The sequence below is a fragment of the Phasianus colchicus genome, chromosome 3 (genome assembly GCF_987193195.1).
Source record: "Phasianus colchicus chromosome 3, bPhaCol1.hap1.1, whole genome shotgun sequence".
NCBI classification, from domain to species: domain Eukaryota; kingdom Metazoa; phylum Chordata; class Aves; order Galliformes; family Phasianidae; genus Phasianus; species Phasianus colchicus.
The window spans coordinates 701,755-723,300 of record NC_143438.1 but is presented as its reverse complement, the minus strand read 5'-3'; the positions used below and the strand labels follow the sequence as shown (position 1 = coordinate 723,300).

The following is a 21,546-nucleotide window of genomic DNA, read 5'->3' as shown; positions in this document are numbered from 1 at the left end:
CTTGATTTTCCCAGGAACTTTTCACTTCTCTCATTGTCAAGACATGCACGCTTTAAACTCTTCAGAACTTCTTATAATCTTTGTGGCCTAGAATTACTTGTAGACCGCAATTTCTCACAGGAGCAGGACAGCTTATCTGAAAGAGGCAATATGAATGCCTAGTGCTTGCACTGTTCAGACCAAAGAGGCATTGTTAGTCATTGCAGACTCACATCATCATAAAGGATAAACATGGCCCAGCCTCACCCAAGCACCAAAGACCATTGAATCTGTCAATTTGGCTGCAAGCCTCAGCCTAACAGTGTGGACTGCACAAAGGGCTGATCTGTGGGTCCCACTTTCCTCTGATTTGACTGGAGACCTTATCTGGCTGCTGTTCACTCTCTTCTCAAGTATCTCTAAATCCAGTGTATGTCTGTCCATCTCCTCCCACCCCAAAGTGCCTCTATCAAGGGCTCACTAAGAAAGCATGTGGTGGCTGTTGAGAGGGACTCTGTATCAGAGCTTCCACTTGCTTGAAGATTGTTTCCTGGGATAGCAGTGACAAATTGGTGAGCTCCTGAAGGCAGGAGCCACGGGTTGTACTCCTTTGCTGTTCTCTACTGCAGCACAGCTCCTCTGAGCCAGAGGAATCAGCTGAAGCTTCAGACAAAGCTGGAGTAGAGATCAAGGAACCCAGGCATGGCACAGAGACAGCGAGGGGAAGTGGGAGACAGCTGGGTGCACAGCCGCATGGGGAGTGGAGTTGGTGACTGAGATCTGTGGAGATGGCAACAGGAGGAACAGCAATGCCAAGCTGGGGCAGAACACACCAGTCACATCCTGGGGGCCTCGAGGTCTGACCTTCCTGCTCCCTGCTCACACACACACACAAAAGTATTCCATGCCTCAGAATTATTTATTTTCTAGTTAAGAGTCTACAAGCAACTAAAGCCTATCTATGTAACAAATTTTGTGATATTACTATAAAATACTTTCCACTGGGCGTTAAGCTGAGTGTAAATGTCACAGTTCTGCTCAGGGGCTGGAAGCGGGGAGGGACAACTAACTACGGAAAACGACCACACCCCGTGTCGGCTGTTTTCCCTGTTCAGGCTCTTGGGAGCTAAGCTCGCATCCGAAACAAGAAGAAAGCCAGCCTGTAAACTCCCCAAACCGAAGTTCTGCGGCTCCGACGTGCTCTGCTGCGTGACAGCAGCACAGCAGCACATGAAGGTGCTGAGGCCTCGGTGCAGGACTGCAGCCACAGCTCGGCTACCAGATTTCTCTTGGCAGAACTGCTCGTTGCAGAGCCGCAGGCACAACAAACTCACACGCAGCCGCTCCCCGCCGGGCCCCGCGCCGCACCGCCGCCAGCAGCCTCCGCTGCCCGCCGCCCCGCCTTCCCGCTTCCTCAATCAAGCGCCGAGCGGCGGATTGCGGGGGAACCGAGCCTCTCGGCGCTACCGTTACCGCCTTCCGCTCCTCCCATCGGAGTTGAACCCGGCTGCCCGTACCCCGGCGGGAGAAGCGGGGCGTGCCCAGGTCTCGCTGTCGCCTGGCTCTTCCGGCGGAGGCGGCTGGTCGGGCGCCCGGCGTTCCGTGCTCGTATTGCACGGTGAGCGGCGAGAGGCTATGGAGCGCGTCTTTACGCCGCTGGACTGTCTCCTGCCCGCCGGTACGGTATCTCCCGCAGCCGCTGCTTGCCTTCGGAGCGGGGGCATTCCTAGGGTGGCTTGCCTCAGATTCGCTTCACGGGCGGGCGACGGCCTCGACGTGGTGCTGGGGCCGCCAGGCGCCGTGTGGGGGCTGCGGAGCGCTGCGGCGCGGGCACAGCACGTGTCCGACCGGGTTCTCGGCGGGAGGCTGCTTCTGCCAGTGAAACAGATCGGTCCGATGGGCCCAGCGGAGCGTGCTACCCGCGTTTAAAGTAAACTTCCTTATGTGGGAATTCACTGCCGTTTAAACCCCTTCAGATTTAATTGCTGTCTTCACTTAATTTGCCAGAGCTGTCTGGTATTGCCGGTGCCGGGCCTCCCTTGGAGTCTGTGGTTTGGCAGGGGATGTATGGGCCTGCCTTCTTGGTGTGCTCTGACCTCGGACGCTGAGCTGAACCTTCGCTGTTTTGTGAAACCACCACGTGCAGCCAGCTGCCTGCTCGGTGCTGCCAGGCAAGGCTTTGTGGGTTGGGCTTTTTCACATTCACTTACCTATATTTATTTATTGTTATCCTGAGCTGTTACTGAGTGTTCCTTTTCTCTTTAAAGAGAAGGAGAATTTGCATGGGAAGGAGATTTCAGTGAGTTACCTTTTGATTCGTTGTGATATCTTCTTGTCTGAAATGAGGAATTGCTACTTACTGAAAGCATGTGGTAATATTGAGATAAAGGTACCTTAAGAATTTATCCCTTGGGAAGAACTGGTGTTTCTATCTATGTTCTAAAATATTTGCTGTTGCATTTCTGTGATGTTAGGCCTAGCATATGTTTCCTGGAAATATTTTTTTGTCTTTATTTTATTTTTCCTCTTTTTTATGCCTGGCTGATGTTGAAGATCTAGGCTGTTCAGTTTGCAGATACCCCACAGCCCTGTCAGAGCAGAGCCTTCAGCTGGGTTGTGAGAAGTGTGCTTCTTGTGGAGAAATGGCTGCTTCGAGTGTATGAACCAATGTAGTTATGCAGGACTGTGTGCCTGTGAAATACAGTGATGCTGTGTCTGGAGCCTTATCGCTGTTAGTAGCCTTTCTTATCCATGGCAGCAGGGTTGGCACTGTAGAATCTTTAAGGACTTTTCCAACCCAAGCTGTTCTATGATTCTCAGCATTTTAGACTGGTTATCCTGCATAAAGCATGCAAGGCTGATCAGAATAATTTTTCAATTCAACAGTTTTCATATATACTGATAACCCACTTTGGGATCTCAGAAATAAGGTTTTCCACACCATGTAGTTGAAATGGGGCTCCTGAATCCTTGAGAAAGTACTGGTGGGTCTTCCAAGTACTGTTGACCTCGTCTTTAATAATATATATATATAGTATACAGAAATATATAGTGGATTTCTGATCACTTTCTAAAGACCTGTGCAAATACAGCAGCATGTTATCACAAGGACAGTATGAAAGATTTGCCTGCAATGCTTGGAGGCTGTTACTTGAATTCTGTTTTTGAGACTGTTCACAAATTACAGTGCTGATACTTGAACTAGAATAAAACACTTAGAGGAATCTAGTATTATGTACCTCAATTTAAATTTCAGAGCCACCTGCTCTTTCGTAACTTTTTTGATATGTCACCCTGTGCAGCATCTGAGTTAGGTTAAAGAAGTAGAAATTTGAAGCTGCTATGCTAAACTGATGTGCTGAGAGCCTCAGAGACTTAGAAGTCAAACAGCTGGAGCACAGCTGAAAATCACTGTTCTACAGCCAGAGAGATGTGCTTTGCATTTCAGAGCTGTGTTGATTTGCTTAACATAATTTAGAATGAATAATGAGGTGAAATTTCAGAGTGGGATTGAGCTCTAAATTTGAGTGTTACATACTGAAACAAATCTGCTTTACTTTCTTCATGAAATTGTGAAGAGGCTGAAAGAAATCCAGCTTGGTGTTTTGTGTGCTGCTCTGAAAGGATCAGGTGGAAGCCACAGAGAGTGAAACTGTGACACAGCCATTGTAGGAGGCTCATGGTAGAAGCTGTCATGCAACAGCCTGTGTGTCATCTCAGGAGTAGCGTAGTTTCTTCTGTGGCCTCCTTTGAGTGACTAGCTGTTTCCCTCCTGTTGTTTCTATCCTTGTCTTGCACTGTTGCTTATCAAGACTGTGCTTCAGGCATTTCTGCAGAGAGATAAGTGTTTCTAGTTTGTTTTATTTCATACCATGAACTTTAAAACTAAGTCTACTATTCTTGTGACTGCTTGACAGTGTCATAGTATCATAGCATACTCTGAGGTTGCCCCTGAATACCACTTGAAATTTTTCAGTAATGAAGATTGCCAGTTTACTAAGCTGGATGTTTTCACAAGGAACATTTTACTTTGCATACCATACTGTGATCCAGATTTTCCACTCATCTGCCAATGCAATTGGTGATTTCTTACCTTGCACAGTCCTTGAAATGCTGCTCATTGTTGGTTATTTCAAGTGGAATGGAGCAGAAGGGCATCTTGTTCTGTTTGCAATCTAGCAGCTCCCAGCTGCAGCCTCTTGATTTGTTCTGATCCTTGCAGAAGGCTCACCAAACTGAGCCTCTTGTGCTTGACAATCTGATGAGCGGTTCCCCTCTCCTAGTCTACCCTGCACCAAGTCTTGCAACTGAGGACAATCACAAACTGTGCTGTGGTGAGAGCTGCTGGTCTTAGTTTCTAGGACCACCAGCGAGATGTGTAGGAAACTGCATGGAATACAGTTTTTGGGATTACTCAGCAATATTAAGTGGTTAGAAAGTATGGCTGAATACCAGGATGTGTACATCAATGGAGGAAGGTGGAAGGAGAAATAGTAGGAACAAAAGCATGATGAAGTGATGGGAATGCAATGTGTATGTGTATGCTGCTGCAGTTTTTGTCTGGGGTGCAAAAATACATGCTCTTCTCCATGTTGTGGTAACAGTGCACCTGCTAAAGAGGAATCAGGAAGGCAGCTTCTAACATTTAGGTCCTCAGAGGAGATCTGAGGTCGGTTGTTGGCTGTAAATGCCATCTGATAGTCAACAGTGAAAACAGAAATGTGATTTTGTACATCCTTATCAGGTTGTACAAGAATGTACAAGAATGTATCAGTGTGGTGTAGGTTTCTTCTCCTAGATAGAATATTCTTCAAATTCTGGTTAGCTGTTTCATAAAACTGAACTGTTCCTCAGTGTGTCACTGCCATCTGGAATCAAATCCAGTTAGTTACGCTGACCTAGGCCTGCTCCTGATTTTTCCAGGAGTATCACTGAGTGATCCGCCTACCTGCAAATTCAACTTTATTTTGTTATTAAGTTGTCGTCTTCTTTCCTGTTCCAGAGTTCTCAATCTGTAGCTTCATCTCACTGAAGCAATATCATCTTCATGTCATGAGAGAGAGAGTCACAGCCAATAGGATAAAGACTTTCAGAATTAGGTGGAAATATATAGTTGTCCCTTTGTGCAAAGGTACTGTAATATTCTGCATTGAATTTAGTGAGAAGAGAATGAAAGGAAGCAACAGTACACTGAATGCTCTTTCCTCTTTCTATAAGCTCTTTGTTTTACTGTCTTCTGTGGAAGTGTTACTGACTGTAAACAAGCTACCTCTGATACAGCACTGTGCTGCTTTTTTAAAGGTTTGCACTTTCTTTTGAATCTTGTTTTTCTTACACTAAGGGCTGGAAGTTGAAACAGATGGGGAAAAAGATGTGTTTGCTGTTCACTGAATGACCTCCAGCTCAGTACAAGTTTCAGTAACCAACTGAGTGTTCCTTTAATGGGAAGTTTGTCTGGTCTCTATATTGCACTGTCCTGCAGATTAAAATACAAAATTCTGGGGCAGGAAATCAAGGCACTTATGGGGTTAGGAAATCAGCCTGCTTGTTTGCTGCTGAATGTTGAATGCTTACGCATAGAGGATGATGGAGCCCCAGATTACTGGTTAGCTTCATAATTGTGTTGGATTAGACTAGTGAAGGTTTTTAGATGAATGAGATCATTCAGAAGCTGTGTCTGAGTTCACAAAAGCTGGAAAATGCTATCAGGGATTTTAGTCCTTTTAGTTTATTTCAGGAATTCCTCAGTGAAGTTGGCAGGTGCTCCAATGTAGCTATTACATTGTTCTTTTTTCAGTTGAAATGATTTTATTTTATTTTTTTCTACATGAATGTTACCTACTGCTGCAAGAAGTAGCTCCATTTATTTGATAGAGTCACCTGGGCTGCCCCAGCTTGTTTTTGGAGTAGTTCAGCACCTGGCTTCAAGCCCTGCTGCTTACTACTCTGCTCTGCTAGATCAGCAGTTGTTCTGTGGGCTAATTATTGGATAAGTTGCTTACAGGGGCACTTAGTTACTACTAAATGAAGCATTACAGTAGGCTCTTAGCAGGCATCATTACTGTTAACCTTACCACTTAGTATTGGATTTTTTTTTTTCACGTAGTGTTTTGTTTTCACGTAGTGTTTTGGATCCCTTCATTTTTTTGGTTATGTTTTTCTTTGTTGGTTTTTAATGCTATAGAGGTATAGCATATAATATATATAGTATATAGTATATAATGTTTGGGATGGGTAGGAAGCCATCTTTAACCATTAGAGGAAGATGAATACCTAATTATTTTTGTACACATGTGCACATAGCTCTACTGAAATAGGAAGACACACAAGCCACTTGCTGTTTGTGTAGATGATGGTAATTCTAATCTTGTGTGATGTCAGTGCACCGATAGCCCCACTCTGGTAGTAATAGGAAACAGCTGACTTGATCAGATTATGACAGAAGCGATGCTAAAAAGAACTCGGCAAACCATAACAAAACAGAAGAACAGTAATGGGTGTGGATGTCACTAGATCTTCACAGACAGACTTCACATTCATTACAGCTTTCACAGATAATAAAGCACTTAAGGTTGTCCAAAAGGAATTTATTTAGTGTATTCTAGCAGTTGATAATTTCAGGCTTATGCTTTCTGAGGAGTTGAGCAGGTGTAGCAGATTGAACCTTAAAGCTGAGAAATAGGCCACATGGCATCTTAATGTTTCTTATTTATTTTTTTCTTAGTTTCTTATTTATTTTTTTCTTCTGTGATTTAAAAAATTGAATAAGGACATATTCTAGACATAAGAAATTTTCATACTGTTTAATCCAAATAAGCATATTCAGGACTGCTGGAAAACCTTTGAAGACATTAGATTTCAAAGAGCAAAATATTAAGAAGGGATCAGAAAACAAAGAAAATAGCGGACTCAATTTTTGTTTTTTCTTTTCTGCATTTGGCTTGCCTTCTGTATGGCAAAAGTAGGCAATGACATTGCCTTCAGATGGGATATAGGCACTATGGATCAGTAACAAGTAATAAAGAAGGAAAATGGTCTCACCCCTTCCAACAACCAGTGATGGTGTAAGAGGATTGCAACCTCTATCCATAGAGATGCTACTCCCTTAGCTACTAACACTTAAATGAGGGCAGGGAAGCATGGATCCAGGCTCCACCCCTTCAATTCACTCAGGTGCCTTGCTTGTGCTTGAACTCTCTAGGTTAGCCATGCTTTCTCACCTGGTACTCAACCATTGTTTCAGCCTGTGACCTGGCAATTCTGCTGCACTCCAACCCTTCACAGCATGAACCAATGATTGATCAGGTTAGGGATAAGCTACTTCTGTCTTGGCCACTCAGAGTACAACGTACATCGCAATGCACATACAATACCCATCACCATGTAAGATGTTAAGGTGCTGAAGGCGATTGTTGACAGTGGTTGTTTTGTGGTTCTGTTGGGCCAGTACTTGATGTTCCTTCTGGGGAAATATTCAAGGACCTGTAGCAGTTGACAGGTTTGCGCTTGTCAATTCCCACAAGTTCAGCAGTCCACCATGGAGTGCATGAAGATTCCTTATGGACACTGGAGCATGCTGGAACTTAACAAATTCAAGAGGAGTCATACAGATGTTTAATTGGTACAAGGAGGGGTAGATCCGCCCTCCAGGGTAAGATAAAGACAATGTTTCTGTCTTGAGTCAACACCTCCACAAGCACCAGGGCATGTCCTGGCCATAGGTACCGCACCCTTTGGTCTGATTTCTGTGGCTGGATGACTATATCAGACACTAAAGTGTGCGTGTGGGGGGTGTGTTCTAATTTGCTACGTGAATATAATTAATGTCCCCTTTGTGATGAAGATGAGGATGTCAACTACTATTTCAGCTGGCCATATGCTGACTGTGGGAGGGTTTACAGATTTCCCCCCCAACCTCTAACAGTCTCCTGCAAGGTGCAGGTGGACCATGCCATTTCAGTCCTACTTGCAGCTTCTGAGCCTGTTTTACCTTGTGCTTTCTGGTCCTCAGAGACAGACTATTCATGGTGCTGATTTGCTACTTCGGTGAGGTGTCCTTGCCTATAATTTGTATCCTGAGTGGGAAGGCCCAAGTTACCTGCAACATTCTTGAAGCACTGGGTCTGCTGTCTCCTGGTCTCATTTAGGTCCCACAGGATTTCATAGTTTCTTTGTTCTCCCCTTCGAGGACTGTGAATCTGCCTTCAGAGATGCTTTCAGGATCCCATTTTATCTTTTTATTAGGCCTGTTCCCATTGGGTTATATGGCAGGTGTAATCGCCATTCAGTGCTGTAGTCTTCAGCCCACTTCTGCACAGTTGCACCAGTGAAATGTATAGCTTTTGGTCACTCTCAGTGACCTCAGGGGTCCTGTATGACACCATCAACCTAGTTAGAGCTTTAATGGTATAGGCTTGGTTTGCCTTTGCTACAGGATAGGCTAGCACCAATCCACTCAATGTATCAACACAAGTTAGGGCGTATCTGGCCCCTTCAGATCAAGGAAGGGAACCTATATCATCAATCTGCAATTGCTGTAATGGGTTATGTCCTCTAGTGAGATGGGCCGTAGTTTCTGGCAAGGTCTTTGTCTCATTCATGAGCAAGTGTCACAGTCATGACATGCCTTGACAATATCTGGTAACTGTATGGGCAGCTCCCATGCTTCAGCTGCTGCCCAAATGGTTTTCTGTCTTGCATGTCATAATTTCCGATGCAGCCATTGAGCTATGTCTTCTGCTGATGTACTTCCTAGCCATTGGACCTGAGTCAGTGTTTCAGCTTCATCATTGCGCAATGATTGCAAGGGTTGATGTCCAGAGATGAGGTATGGTTAGGCACAGTACTGTACAAACATGTTCCATATATCAACCCACATAACTTTGCGCCAGATAGGTTGGGCATGGATCATCCAATCCTGAGTGGCCCACTTTGCTATCTAGAACTTGAGCCCTTGGTAGACTGCCCAACTATCTGTGCAGATGTTCAGTGTGCTGTTGCCAGGCTTGTGAGTTATCACCATCCACATAGCTTGTAGCTCAGCCTGCTGGCCTTCTTCGAACCATATCATTTCAGTTGGGGGATGGTATGCGGCACCTCGCTGCTTACTTGGGTTCCCTGTGCTGGATCCATCTGTGTACCAGGCATCTTCTGGAATAGGGCATTTTCCCTCCTGTATAGGACTCTTCTCTGGGCGAGTAACCACTGTTTCCTCAGGTGTCTCACTGTGATATGTTACCGGCCCAACTATCTATTGCAGTTCTTCCTTCAGTGGAGATGATGACAGGCAGATCTCTGATTAAGGTAGGTGACCCAGCACACTGCTGTCTGTGATTGGGCCACCCTGGACTAAGGAATGTGGGTTAGGTCTTTTACCCACCCCTGAGTTGGTAAAGTTGTTTTAATAATAACTTCTGCAGTCTGAGTTATTGGTTCTACCGCCTGCAGTGCAGAATAGGTAGCCCATAACTGCTTTTCAGCCATGTTGTATCTCTCTTCTGCTCCACGCCAAATCTGTGACCAGAACCCAGTTGGGATTTGAACAGATCTCTGGTGCTGCCATAGCCCCCAGCCAAACCCTTCTTGTATTATGCGCACATCTAGTTTGGCTGGAAGGGTTGGATCAAATATACCCAGTGCCTGGGCCTGTTTAACAGCTATTTTTGCTTGCTGCAAGGCTTCTTGTACTGTTCTACCCCAATCCCATACTTGACCTTTTTTTGTTAATGGATATAGAGGTTTTAGCAGTTCTGCTGTGTGTTCTTATATACCCCAAAAGTCCTGTAGCTGCTTCAGTTTTGTGGGAACCGGGAATGCTTGAATCTTGTCTATGATCGTGCTGGGTAAGACCTTAGTCTTACCTGACCAGACAACACCCAGAAATTTAACTGATAGACCTGGTCCTTGTACTTTCTGTAAATTTAAAGCTCATCCTTTTTCATTTATTACCTTTGTGGAAAATAATATCAGTGATACCAGATAGTCTTCCTTGAATGAAGTTGTCTGTAGGTTTTCCAATGGAAACTCAACTAGTATCCTGTGTCTCTATTATGTAAGAACATTAATATTGTTCTGATATATTGATCAGTATTAGTGCAGCTACTTTATTAAACTGAGCCATAGTTGGTAGCTTTGTCATTTGAGCTTGTGGAAGAAGTTTTTTCTTCTGCCTTAGTTAGCTGCATTGTCATAATGGTACAAAATTAAATTTTTGTACCAAGAAAGTGCTGCAAGTCAGTAGGAAAGTACATCTACTATTTATTGGTTTGTTTTGACTTCCCCGACTTTTGGTTGTTTTTGTTTTGTTCTAATCTTAAACCCACAACTACCACAGCACTGCTATACAGCCTCCTTCCCCAGGTATGAAGCTGGTTATGCAGAGTGCACAACAGTTGTCAGTTTGGAGGAGCAATGGCAATGTTAGAAGAAAATCCACTTCCTTAGAGCATGGTGCGCCTCCAGTGGGAGAGTTTTCCTAACATGCACATGGGCAGTGTGTACTGAACCATGTTTGAAGCCTGCCTGTCTCCTTTCCCTGCAGCAGGCTCTTTTTCAAATTTTCAGAATCAGGCTAGAGAACTTTTCTCTTGCAACGTAAGGCCAGGATACAGCAGTTGGAAGACCATGGAATGCATTGCCAATCTTGGATGGACTGTCTTAGCAAACCCACTGCATAGTCCAGATTTGGCACCTCGTGACTTTCATCTGTTCAGGCCAATGAAAGATGTACTGTGTGTGCAGCATTTTCCTAGTAACAGTGCCATCATGGCAACTGTGAAATAGTGGATCACTTCCACTGGTGCAGATTTTTGAGAGCATGGCATGTAGGCACTTGTTTATCACTAGTGAAAATTAATTGCTAATGGTGGTGACTACGTTGGAAAAATAGTGTTTTGTAGCTGAGAATTTGCTCTATCAAATAGTATGATTGTGCTCTTTATATGTGTTGTAGTTTCCATAGAAACAAATAGGACCGAGTACTTTCGGAGCAACCTTCAAATGTAAGTAGACAGGAGAGGCTAATGGAAAAAGAAAGGGATGAGTATATCCAGCATGGAGCAGCAAGTGACTAGTCTCATGTCCTGAAGGAGGTCTCTGAGAACTGGAAGAAGATTTCAGAACTCTTTCGATGCAAATCAGAAATTCTAGGATTATATCTCCTCCATACATTTTGAATATGTAGTATGTTTTAAATAATAATAATAAAAATTAATAAAAAATAATTTAAAAAGTAACAATGTAAAATTAAAGAAACAAAACAAAGAAACAAAACAAGAAGAGCTGTATTAATTGGTTGTAGTCCCTAGGCAGCGAGAACTTTTATAATAAAACTAAACTGTACAGTGTGCTGGCTGCTGTGAACCACTGGAAGCTTTAAAAATATTTCCATTGATCCTATTTATTGATAAATATGATAATTGTGAATTCCACAAGGGAGAACAAAAGGCTTAAACAGCAGAGGTAATAGTTATGCTGAACTTATAGAACATTATACCCAACTATTTTATTTCTTGTGTGTGCGTCTATATGTATACACATATACAAATATACATACACACACATATATACACATTTTCTGAAATAAATTGTCATTTTCCTGTGAGAAGAAAGCTGGAACTGAATAAACAGAAGATTCTGAAATACTAACAAAAGGACTGAACTCTGAAATAATGCAGTTATGCAGCCCAAATAGTGTAAATTAGGACTGAGAAGAGGAATTAGAAATTTAGAAATCCAGTGGAAGTGCTGGTAATGTCTTGTTTGAAATTAGAAATGTAATTTTGTAGTCTATTTCTGTGACGCAGTTTTATTCCCCTCCCTCTTTTTTTTTTTTCTTCCACTGATAAATGATTATGGAAAACATATTTTTTACTATAACAGTAACTAAAAGAAGTTCTGTGTTTTGTTACTTTTCTAAAGTGTAAGAGCCTGTCAAAAGAGGAGAATTTGGCAAGGAAATCCTACTGCGGGAGAGTCATGCATCTGTAGCAATGATTCAAGTCAACTCAGTCAAAGAAAAAGTATATGTAGCAACAGTAAATAGTGGAATACACTGCTTAGAAAGATGATGTATCTCTTGTCTTTGGGAACCTTTCCTTTAAGTGTAGACTAAGATAACTTAATCTAGAGAGCTGATTCTGAGCCACTTGCCATCCCCCCCAACTGTAAGCTCAGAGCAAGTCTGAGACCGCCTCATGAGACTGAATGTGTACAAGTCTATGGGGCTGGATGGCGTGCATCCCAGGGCTCTGAAGGAGCTGGCTGAGGTGGTTGCCGAGCTGCTCGCCATCATATTTGAAAAGTCATGGCTGTCAGGTGAGGTCCTGGATGACTGGAGGAAGGGTCACGTCACTCCCATTTACAAGAAAGGGAGCAAGGAGGACCCGGGGAACTACAGGCCGGTGAGTCTCACATCTGTGCCTGGGAAGACCATGGAACAGATCATCCTGGATGACATGCTTGATCACATGAGGAAAGGGCATGTGATCTGAGACAGCCAGCATGGCTTCAACAGGGAAAGGTCATGCTTGACCAATCTGGTGGCCTTTTATGATGGAGTGACGGCATCGGTGGACAAGGGAAAGGCGACCGATGTCATTTACCTGGACTTGAGCAAGGCCTTTCACATTGTCCCCCACCACATCCTTATCTCCAAATTGGAGGGATGTGGATTTGATGGGTGGACCACTCGATGGATAAGAAACTGGTTGAAAGGCTGCAGACAGAGGGTGGTCATCAATGGCTCCATGTTCAGGTGGAGGCCGGTAACGAGTGGCGTCCCCCAGGGGTCTGTCTTGGGACCGGTGCTCTGTAATATCTTTATCAATGTGTCATCTTTATCGATGACAGAATCGAGTGCACCCTCAACAAGTTTGCTGATGACACCAAGCTGAGTGGTGCGGCCGACACGGTGGAAGGAAAGGATGCCATTCAGAGGGACCTCAACAGGCTTGAAAGGTGGGCCTGAGTGAGCTTATGAGATTCAACATGGCAAAGTGCAAGGTTTTGCACTTGGGCCAGAGGAATCCCAGGCATTTATACAGACTGGAAGGAGCGGTCCTTGAGAGCAGCCCTGCGGAGAAGGACCTGGGGGTCCTGATGGATGAGAAAATTAACGTGAGCCAGCTCGGAAAGCACGTGGATTCATGATCCTTGAAGTCCCTTCCAACCCTGGCCATTCTGTGATTCTGCATTGAGTCTGAGGAACAGGCTGGATGATCTTCTGAAGATGTTCCTGTACTGAGGCTGGGAAGTTCCTAAGCTGCTTAAGCTCCTCCTAAGGAGGGGATTGAGTTAGGTATTTAAGAATCATGTATGCTGGGTCAACTTTTTGTACAGGTATCAAGAAAGTAAGGAAAGGACCTGGTGTTTCAGCAGAACTTTTTACTCTGTTCATGATAGTTTGAGCAGAAGCTGCTCAAACAAGCAGCAACTAACTTGTGTTTCGAAGTTTTCAGTTTGTAAATTGCTAATGCTTTCTTCTGCAGTGTGCAAGTGCTATTTGTCAAAAGGTGATTTTTAGAAAAATTACATGACACCGAAAGCACATAAATGTGAAATATGGTGTGAGGAGTGGAGCTCCATAACTCTGAAATAAGAGAACCATGTACAGCAGTTATGAAGAATTGACTAGACAGTGAAGTACGTCTCTGAGAATGCACTTCATCTGTTTCTGTACTATTGCTAATTGGGATTTAAATTGTAACAATTGTTAAATTGTTACCTTGAAAAAAATCCATAATTTTTCAGGTTCTCTTTCCTTGATAGTTTTTACAGATTATTGATGAGAAGCAGATGTGTATACCCATACAGATAGAGACAGAAAATTTCTAGGAACCCACTTCTTTTGATTGCAAAAGGGGTAGACAGTGAAAAGAAACTTTCCTTCAGAAGGAGTCTCCTAGCTGTTGTCTGAGTGTAAAAATCAGCAACAGAATGCATTTACAAGTTTATAGTTAACTCCTATAGTTAACTATAGTTAACTTTATACTATGGAATTAGTTATTCAGTTTCATGTTTCACCATAGAGACTAACTCTGTTGTTAGTGCAGTTGTACGGTTATCTCCAGTGAGAATGCATGCCTCCATTTACAGCATTCCTGATGATTTGTGTTACAGCAATTACATAAACTGTGAAATATATTCATGTTCTGCTTTGGCAAATGGCTGAGTTTGTTTTGAGCTTGAAAATTCAGCATCGATGGCAGCACTGTCAAAACACGTCAGCGCTTGGACAATGTGCAGCAAACCACTGGCTCTACGATGGCTTGGTGCACAAGGTGTGACTTTGAAACTACTGATACTTTTATTATGCAACTCTTTTTCTTCCTTTTTTCAGTTGCTATCTATTTAGTTTGAGCTACTAATCTATGTGTTCCTTGATATCTCACAAAAAGAAGCAGCTGGGCTTAGACTGTGAATTATACTTTACCTATGAATCTGTCTGGAAATCTGGTTTATTGTGATGGTTCTAGTGCTTGGTGGTTCAGAACTGTTTCATAGAAATAAAGTGCACTGAGATGGTAAGGGAGGAGGGGGCTGGGAAGAATATGGGAAGAATACTTCCTAAGCTGCTCTGTCATAAGTTACTGAAGTCTGGAGTAGCAAAAGCTGTGTGTTCTTGGATGTTGTAAACAAGTGTCAAATGCTTTGCATGAGTCCAGGTAGGTCATTTCAGTTGTTCTTCCTTTCTCTGCTGGTGCTGTAACTCCATCATAAAAGGCCATTAAGTTAGTCAAGCACAATTTGCCCTTGGTGAAACCACGTTGGTTACCCCCAGTCATCTCACCTTTATTTTTCACATGCCTTAGTAGGGCTTTCAGGAGGATCTGCTTCATAATCTTGGCAGGCACAGTGATGAGACTGACTTGTCTGTAGTTTCCTGAATCTTTTTTTTCCTTCTTGAAAGTAGGGATTACATTTCCCCTTTTCCAGTCAGTGGGAAGATGATAGGGAAGCAGTGCAAGATAACTGCAAATTAGAGGGGCAGACATAATAAGATAGAATTGTAAATGTGAAATGGATTTATATGGAACTTTGTAATTCTGAAGCTTAATTTTCAAGTTAAAGGCTGAACTTTGAGTGGAATTATTGCTGCGTTATTTTAGCAACCTCAAGTCTTCACAGGCTATTTGTCTAGAGGATGGAGATGACAAAATGCCTTGCACACTCCTCAGTCTCATCCTGCACAGAGAAGTCCCTGTCTGGATCTGGTGTTTCTTTGCAGTTCTGCTCAGCACAGAAGTGTTCAGAGTCTGTGTAGAGGTGTGTCTGTCTGACAGAACTGACAGCCAGAGAAGCAGAGGATAAAGAAGCACCAATATTTGGCAGAGAGATATTTTGCTGATCATTACATGTATATGAGATTTCAAAAGTAGATTAAAACATATTGTTTGGGAAAGACTCCAGTTCTGTTCTTGAGATCTGTGAACTCGGTGTTCATTTTAACTTTTATTGTCCTGGTCTTCTACAATATTTTCTATATACTGGAGGAGTCTTTTCATTTGAGAATGATATTGTGCTAAATGATGTGTGTCTTTTCAAGTGACTTTTATATTGGTATCAGTCATTCTTAACCTCTTTCAGAAAGTTGTGTTATCTGAATGTCTTCCATATGTGAAAATTTACCGTCCTTAGAACTTTCTACGCTTTTCAGATGGATGCTAATGTCATTAATTTCCTGATGCAGTTATGGTCATGACTGCTTGTTTGGCATTTAAAATAATGTTACAATTTTGCTCAAAAAAATAGTATAAACACTACTTTAAAAGTTCTGTCAATCACAAATTAAAAAAAAAAATGGTATTGAAGAGCTGAGGTCAGAATTGCTGTATTGGAAGACATGAGTTTTAAATAGTAAGAGTTAAGGTGCTGTGAGAGGATGCATCATCAGAACCTATAGTGTCTTCTTTGAAGGTTTCAATTCCCAGTCCTTACAAAGTGAGGAAACCTATGTGGAAATAATTTGAAAATAACCTTGAAGGTTTTTGTGCCTATTTGAGAGTGAATGGATGTGCATCAGAACCTAATTAATTTTGCTGAGGAAAATGTAAAAGTCAATTGTGTTCTACCAAATGCACCCATCTACATTTCAAATTGTGAATGAGGTCTAGTGAGCATACAGGCTGCTTACCATCATCTTACTGTCTTACATCTTTTGTTTCTGTCTCCTGTGATGTATGGCATTTGGTTTTTCTTGAAAATGAAGTCAAGGCACTGGAAAGTATGTGTTGCAGCTGCAGTCCTTGCTTAGTTAATGTGTGTAGAAAAGCTGATGTAACCAAACTAATTCAGAACGTTTTAATTAAAAGGGTGTTTACTTCATCTTCCAGTGGTTTATAGAGTTTCATGTTAGACTTGATAGCTCCTTCATTTGTTAGAAACTTGATGACCTCTTCAGTGTCTTGCTTAACCTATTTTAAATTGAAAAATCCTATTGGAAGTGTGAAATACACCACTGTTTTTCATGCTGATTTGATGCTGATTTGCACCTGTTGTGCATGCCCCAGTTTTCTTTCTTGGTGGATAATATTCTGATGGTTTAGGGCTATAAAGAAATGTCTCAAATCTTTTCTGTCTGTGTGGCTTCTTTAATATACTTCTAAAATTCCTTGTGTGTATTCCTATGGTTTGATAGGAACTGTTAAAATTCCCTGGTGACATCTGAGATCGTAGAAAGAATAAAGAAACTGTTGCCTAAGAGTTGGATCTTGAAATCAAGAGAATCCTTGTGCTGGAGGGGAAAGATCTACCTTGCTTTTAAATATGTGTGGGGTATTTGGAGATAGTTTGATACTGTCTACATGAGGAAGTTTATTTAGAGACATGAGCTATGCTATGTAAGTAAACTTTTGTAAATCCCTTTATGGACTCTGTTTAGTGATATGAAAGCAGCTTACTCAGTCTGACTTCAAGGTGTTCTTAAGAAAAAAAAGCTTAGTAAAACCCAAGTAAACCTGGAGGCAGCTGCAATAAGAGAGTCTATGCAACTTTCTGTACTAATATAGTTAAGTATCCAGATATCAATTCAGCCTTTTTTTGGAGATGGTCCTTTCTTGGGAGTGGAGAGCTGAGAGACAGGGATCTCAGGTTCCAGTGTGTACATTAACGACATGGAAATTGGTTGCAAAATCATTTAAGATTTCAGTAACCCTGGTTTGAACAGTGGAGCAGAATTTTGGGAACTTCATGGCAGCTTATGATTTGAGGAGTTGACTTCCTCCTTTCTGTTTCTTGCTTCCTGTGGAGATGCTTTGGAATATCCTTCATGCCTTGCAGTGCTCAGAAAAGTGCATGTGATTCCACAGAGATGTGGTCAGTGCATGTAGCACCATGTGCCCCTGAAGGTGTCCCTGTGGAGTATGCTTCTGCTCTTAAGAGTTTATTACAATGTTGGTTCAATTTTAGTCATGCTGTTTTTCATTGTCCTTTTAGAATTTGGAATAGTTATTTTCATTGCCATAAATCTAATAACTTCTTTAATATTAAAATTACTTAAGGGAACAAGACAGAACAGAATCACCTATTTTTGCAGTAAAACAGATGTGGCCCTTTAAGGTAACATCTTTAAGGTTTCTTAGCAAATGTTTCTTCAGGAGCTTTTCCTAGAGCTGCTCAAGTTGTTCAGGGATTCTTATTTAGAATGCAAGGTGTTGTTCGCTTTTGATTTGATGGAACTTAAACGTATGAGTCTCATTACATGTAATGGGTCACATGTATGAAAATGTTGCATGTTGTTAACATTGCCATCTTTAACAACTGAATAACTATTATAATTGTAGCATTCAAGTCCCTGTAAATGTTCTGTCATTGGAAATGCTGCCTATACACAGCATGGTGCTAGAAATAGCCCTCCTCCTGATTGCTCTGGGACTATTATACTATAACCATACTGATAGGGCAGTACTCCTAAGTGTCTTTGGGTATACTTACCCCATGCTGCCTTGGCAATTACCATCTTACTCAGAATTCTGAGTGTACTGGTTAGTGTTCTGTAGGCGTTAGCTAAGCACTGCAATTTACATGTGACTGAGATAAGCAGGATAATTTTTATGCTTGTAAAGAGCGAGACTTTATCCTATCCAGACTTGATCTTTATAATGTACGGGATCAGTGTGCAGGCTATTCTGGTCTTTATAATGTGCAAAATAAGTTTATAGGCTGGCTAACTGAGAGGGCTGAAAACTAATTACTGAGAAAGTGCTTATTCCTTTTCTCTTGAGAACACACCATTCAGTGCTTCATTATTAAGCATCTCTATAGACATTATAGGTTTGCTTGCTGTTAAGCAGACAGTGCTCCAAGTTGTTCAAAGGTTTGATGAGCAAAGAAAGCTTCTAAATAACATGACAAGGTGTCTTCTCTTGCTAGCACTGCGTGTTCTGTGTTTAAGGAATGTCAGAAAGAACTCATTGATAACATTGACTGAGTCCTGGGATGGGTTGGTGCTCTCAGTCTCTTATACAGACCCTTCTGAACCAGGGACATTAAGTGCTTGTGTGCAGTCCCAGCTCCTGATAGTATCTAGTAGGAGACTTGTGTAGTGTAAATTGCTTTGATAAGTATGAATGCCCAGATTTTTCTTCAAGTTAGCTAGATATAGAGTAGTGATGTAAGAAAAATGAGATGTCATCTGCCGTGATTCTCTAGGGTCAGAGAAATATTTTGTAAAATTATATAAGCTTTAATATTGCATGTGTCAGTTATGTTTTAGGTATGAATCTACCCTCTTAAACATCACAGATTTTTAAGAATGATTAGCTAAATGAAATAGAATGTTTACTGCTTTTTCAGCTTTTGCTACTCACAGTTAAACCCTTGCCTTTGGTTTTGTTTCTGGTGCTCATGAAATCTCTCCTTATTTTTAGAAAAAGCACTTTTAATAATTAATATTTGATGGCAAAATGTTTCTTTTATCTTTAATGTTGATAGATTAATTGTTTTCATGCCTTAAGTACTGTCTTGTTAACTATAAATCATCTTTTCCACATCACCTATAGAATTAATTTCTTGTGCATGTTGTTATATTGTCTGCACCATCTTTGCAAAACTTTCTGAATTAGCATTTTTATTGTTGTATTGGATTTTATTTTTTAATGCAGAAATTAAGCATAAATAAAATTGATAAAAATTAGTATTATCAATTGGTGGTATTGTCTATACATCCATACTGGGAATGGTTGAAAGTGTTAACAGATGTTAAATATTATATATAATAATGGAGTGCTATTTTCTTGAAATTATCAGTATTTGCTATTAACAACCGGTGTGGATGATGGTTTTACAAGAAAAGAGTTGTGTGCAGTTATTGTTTCCTCCAGTATGTATTTTATTGCCATTTTCTGTGTGGTTAAAGTCAACAGAAAGATTTAGTCCTTTGTAGACAGAAAACAGATATGCTGAGGCTCCTGAAATACTGTCCAGTACTCCTTTCCCTAAAAGTATGTAGACCAAATAGAATGGGGTAACTATGGTAAACAGCACATCTTCTTCAACCACCTTTCTTTTACACCTTTAATGGTAATAGTGCTTTCTTGTGGATGTGCATGCACCTGTGCCAGAAGTATCTTAGATTGTGACACTCTGATTGTTTCAGAGTCCAGTTATTTGTTTTACCAGTACACTACCAGGTCATTTGTGACTCTTGGAAGCAAATGGAGCCCTGCTGCAGGGGTTCTAGCTCTGCCTATAAGTTCACATCATCCAGACAGCATTTACTTGCTACATCTTTAACATCTCTGTTGCAAATCAGATTGTGCTCAGAGGAGCGAAGAGCTCAGGAGTCATATGTTTAGCATGATGCACTGTGTTTATGTCACGGAAGCAGATAAATTTTAGAACATTTCTTATCTAAAATGTTGCTTGACAGAACTCTTGCTAAAAATATAACATCTTTTAAAGAAAATAACAAAAAACCAATGATGGTTCTCTGTCAATCTTGTACCAAAGAAGCAGGTTGTATACTACTATGAGACTCTGGATGATCATCTTCCTTTTTCAATTTTTTTTCCCACAGAAGTAAGAGCTACTATGCTCTGTATGTGCAGTTTTTGGAAGAGTAAGGTGAGGTGAGCATCTATATTCACAGACACCTTATGCCTTCACTACAGGTCCTGGATTGAAAAGCAGTTACTCTGTCTAGGAGTGTTCTGCAGATTTTTAAAAGAAATCTTTGTCCTTAAATAGGAGAAGAAGTTGAAATATAAATGAAGTCCCTGAATTTTAACTAGGCTCAGCTGAAGAATTTCAATTTATATCATCTTAAAAAGTTTTATTTCAAATGCAACACTTGAAATTCATATTTTAGTAGTGAGAATTCTCTCACAATGGAACGTTTCAATTGTAGAATGACTGACATAGCTCAACAGTTACAGAGATTAAAAAAAAAAAGTTTTATCAAAGTTTACCTTTGTGAGCAGTTCGGTTTTACTAATAAGGATTTGTTTTGGGTTGTTTTCCCAAAAATTTCAAAGTTTGCTCTCTGCTGCATGTATTTATAAGGTGGAGCCTAGTACTACTTAATAAAAAATATATACTTCTTACAAAAATACTGTCATTCCCATGCCCTTTTATGGTTCTTTTTTTTGTAAGGCAGCAGAGTTGGCAGTTGTGGAAATGCTAATTCTGTAAGTAATATAATTCGTTAGTAAATTTGAAGGCAACAGCAGTTTATACCTCTACTTCAGAAAAAGAGAGGTAAAACTGTAAAATAATGTAGATTTGTATTCTTTTTCTGTTATTATTCATGTTTCCTGCATGCTTCTGGCAGACAGAAGATTGTTATGCATTTTAAAAACCTACGGTGAATTATAAGATATAAATAATCAATTCAAACTATGCACAGTTAAGCTGTGTATCACTCTAAGTTAGATATATCTAGTGTGGAATTCTCACCTGATATGCCTCAGCATTTGCTCATTAATTTTGATATTGTTGTGCCCAATCACACTAGCACTGAATGTATTTTCTTGATTAACTTCAAGTTCAGTTGTTGGGATATTTCAAATGTGTGCAGTAAGGAACGAAAATAGTTAGGAGTTTGACTTGGATCATTGAACTTTGTTAGAGTTTTGTTTGATGCTGGATGAACCAAACTGAATGTACGTGTGAGATACTGTCTGTTGGTGTGGACTGTTTTTGTACAAAGAAAGTCAGTAGGCTAGAACTTCACTCGGAAAAGAGAAGGCTGAAAGGAAATGCACTACAAGCCGATAAAATCATAACTATTACCAGGGAGGAAAAAAAATGGATTTGAAGCAAGTAAAGTAATTTTTGTGTAGTACAGTTAAATTATAAACTTACTGCAACAGATATAGGGTAAATTCTAAGTATTAAGAGTTTCAGTAGAATTAGAAATGTTTGTGAAGAAGTAAATAGCAATAGTTCTTAAAGGCCTGCAACCTCTGGTTCAGGAAGATCCCTGCTTGCAGGTGGCTAGATAATACAATAAGAGAAGCTCTGCTTTATGCAAGTTTGGTTTCTTCTGCTCTTCCCAAAGCTGGTAATGCTGTCATGTTAGTAACTGCAAAAATCAGAACAGTGAGATAGGTAGACGTCTTTTATATATTT

General features: G+C 41.1%; 1 protein-coding gene across 18 annotated transcripts in view; it reads left to right on the top strand.

Moving 5' to 3' along the window:
• The first annotated feature begins 753 nt into the window (after nucleotides 1-753).
• Nucleotides 754-21,546, top strand: part of TPK1 (thiamin pyrophosphokinase 1) — a 269,847-nt gene continuing 249,054 nt past the window's right edge. For 5 of the 18 annotated variants that reach the window (XM_090136776.1, XM_090136779.1, XM_090136780.1 and 2 more), the window contains exon 1: nucleotides 756-1,657. In XM_090136776.1, the coding sequence (XP_089992902.1) occupies nucleotides 1,003-1,657 (655 nt within the window). In that variant the 5' untranslated portion in view covers nucleotides 756-1,002. Of the gene's footprint in view, nucleotides 1,658-21,546 lie in introns of all 18 variants that reach the window. The other 13 variants (XM_090136781.1, XM_090136775.1, XM_090136784.1 and 10 more) reach the window with 7 other exon arrangements.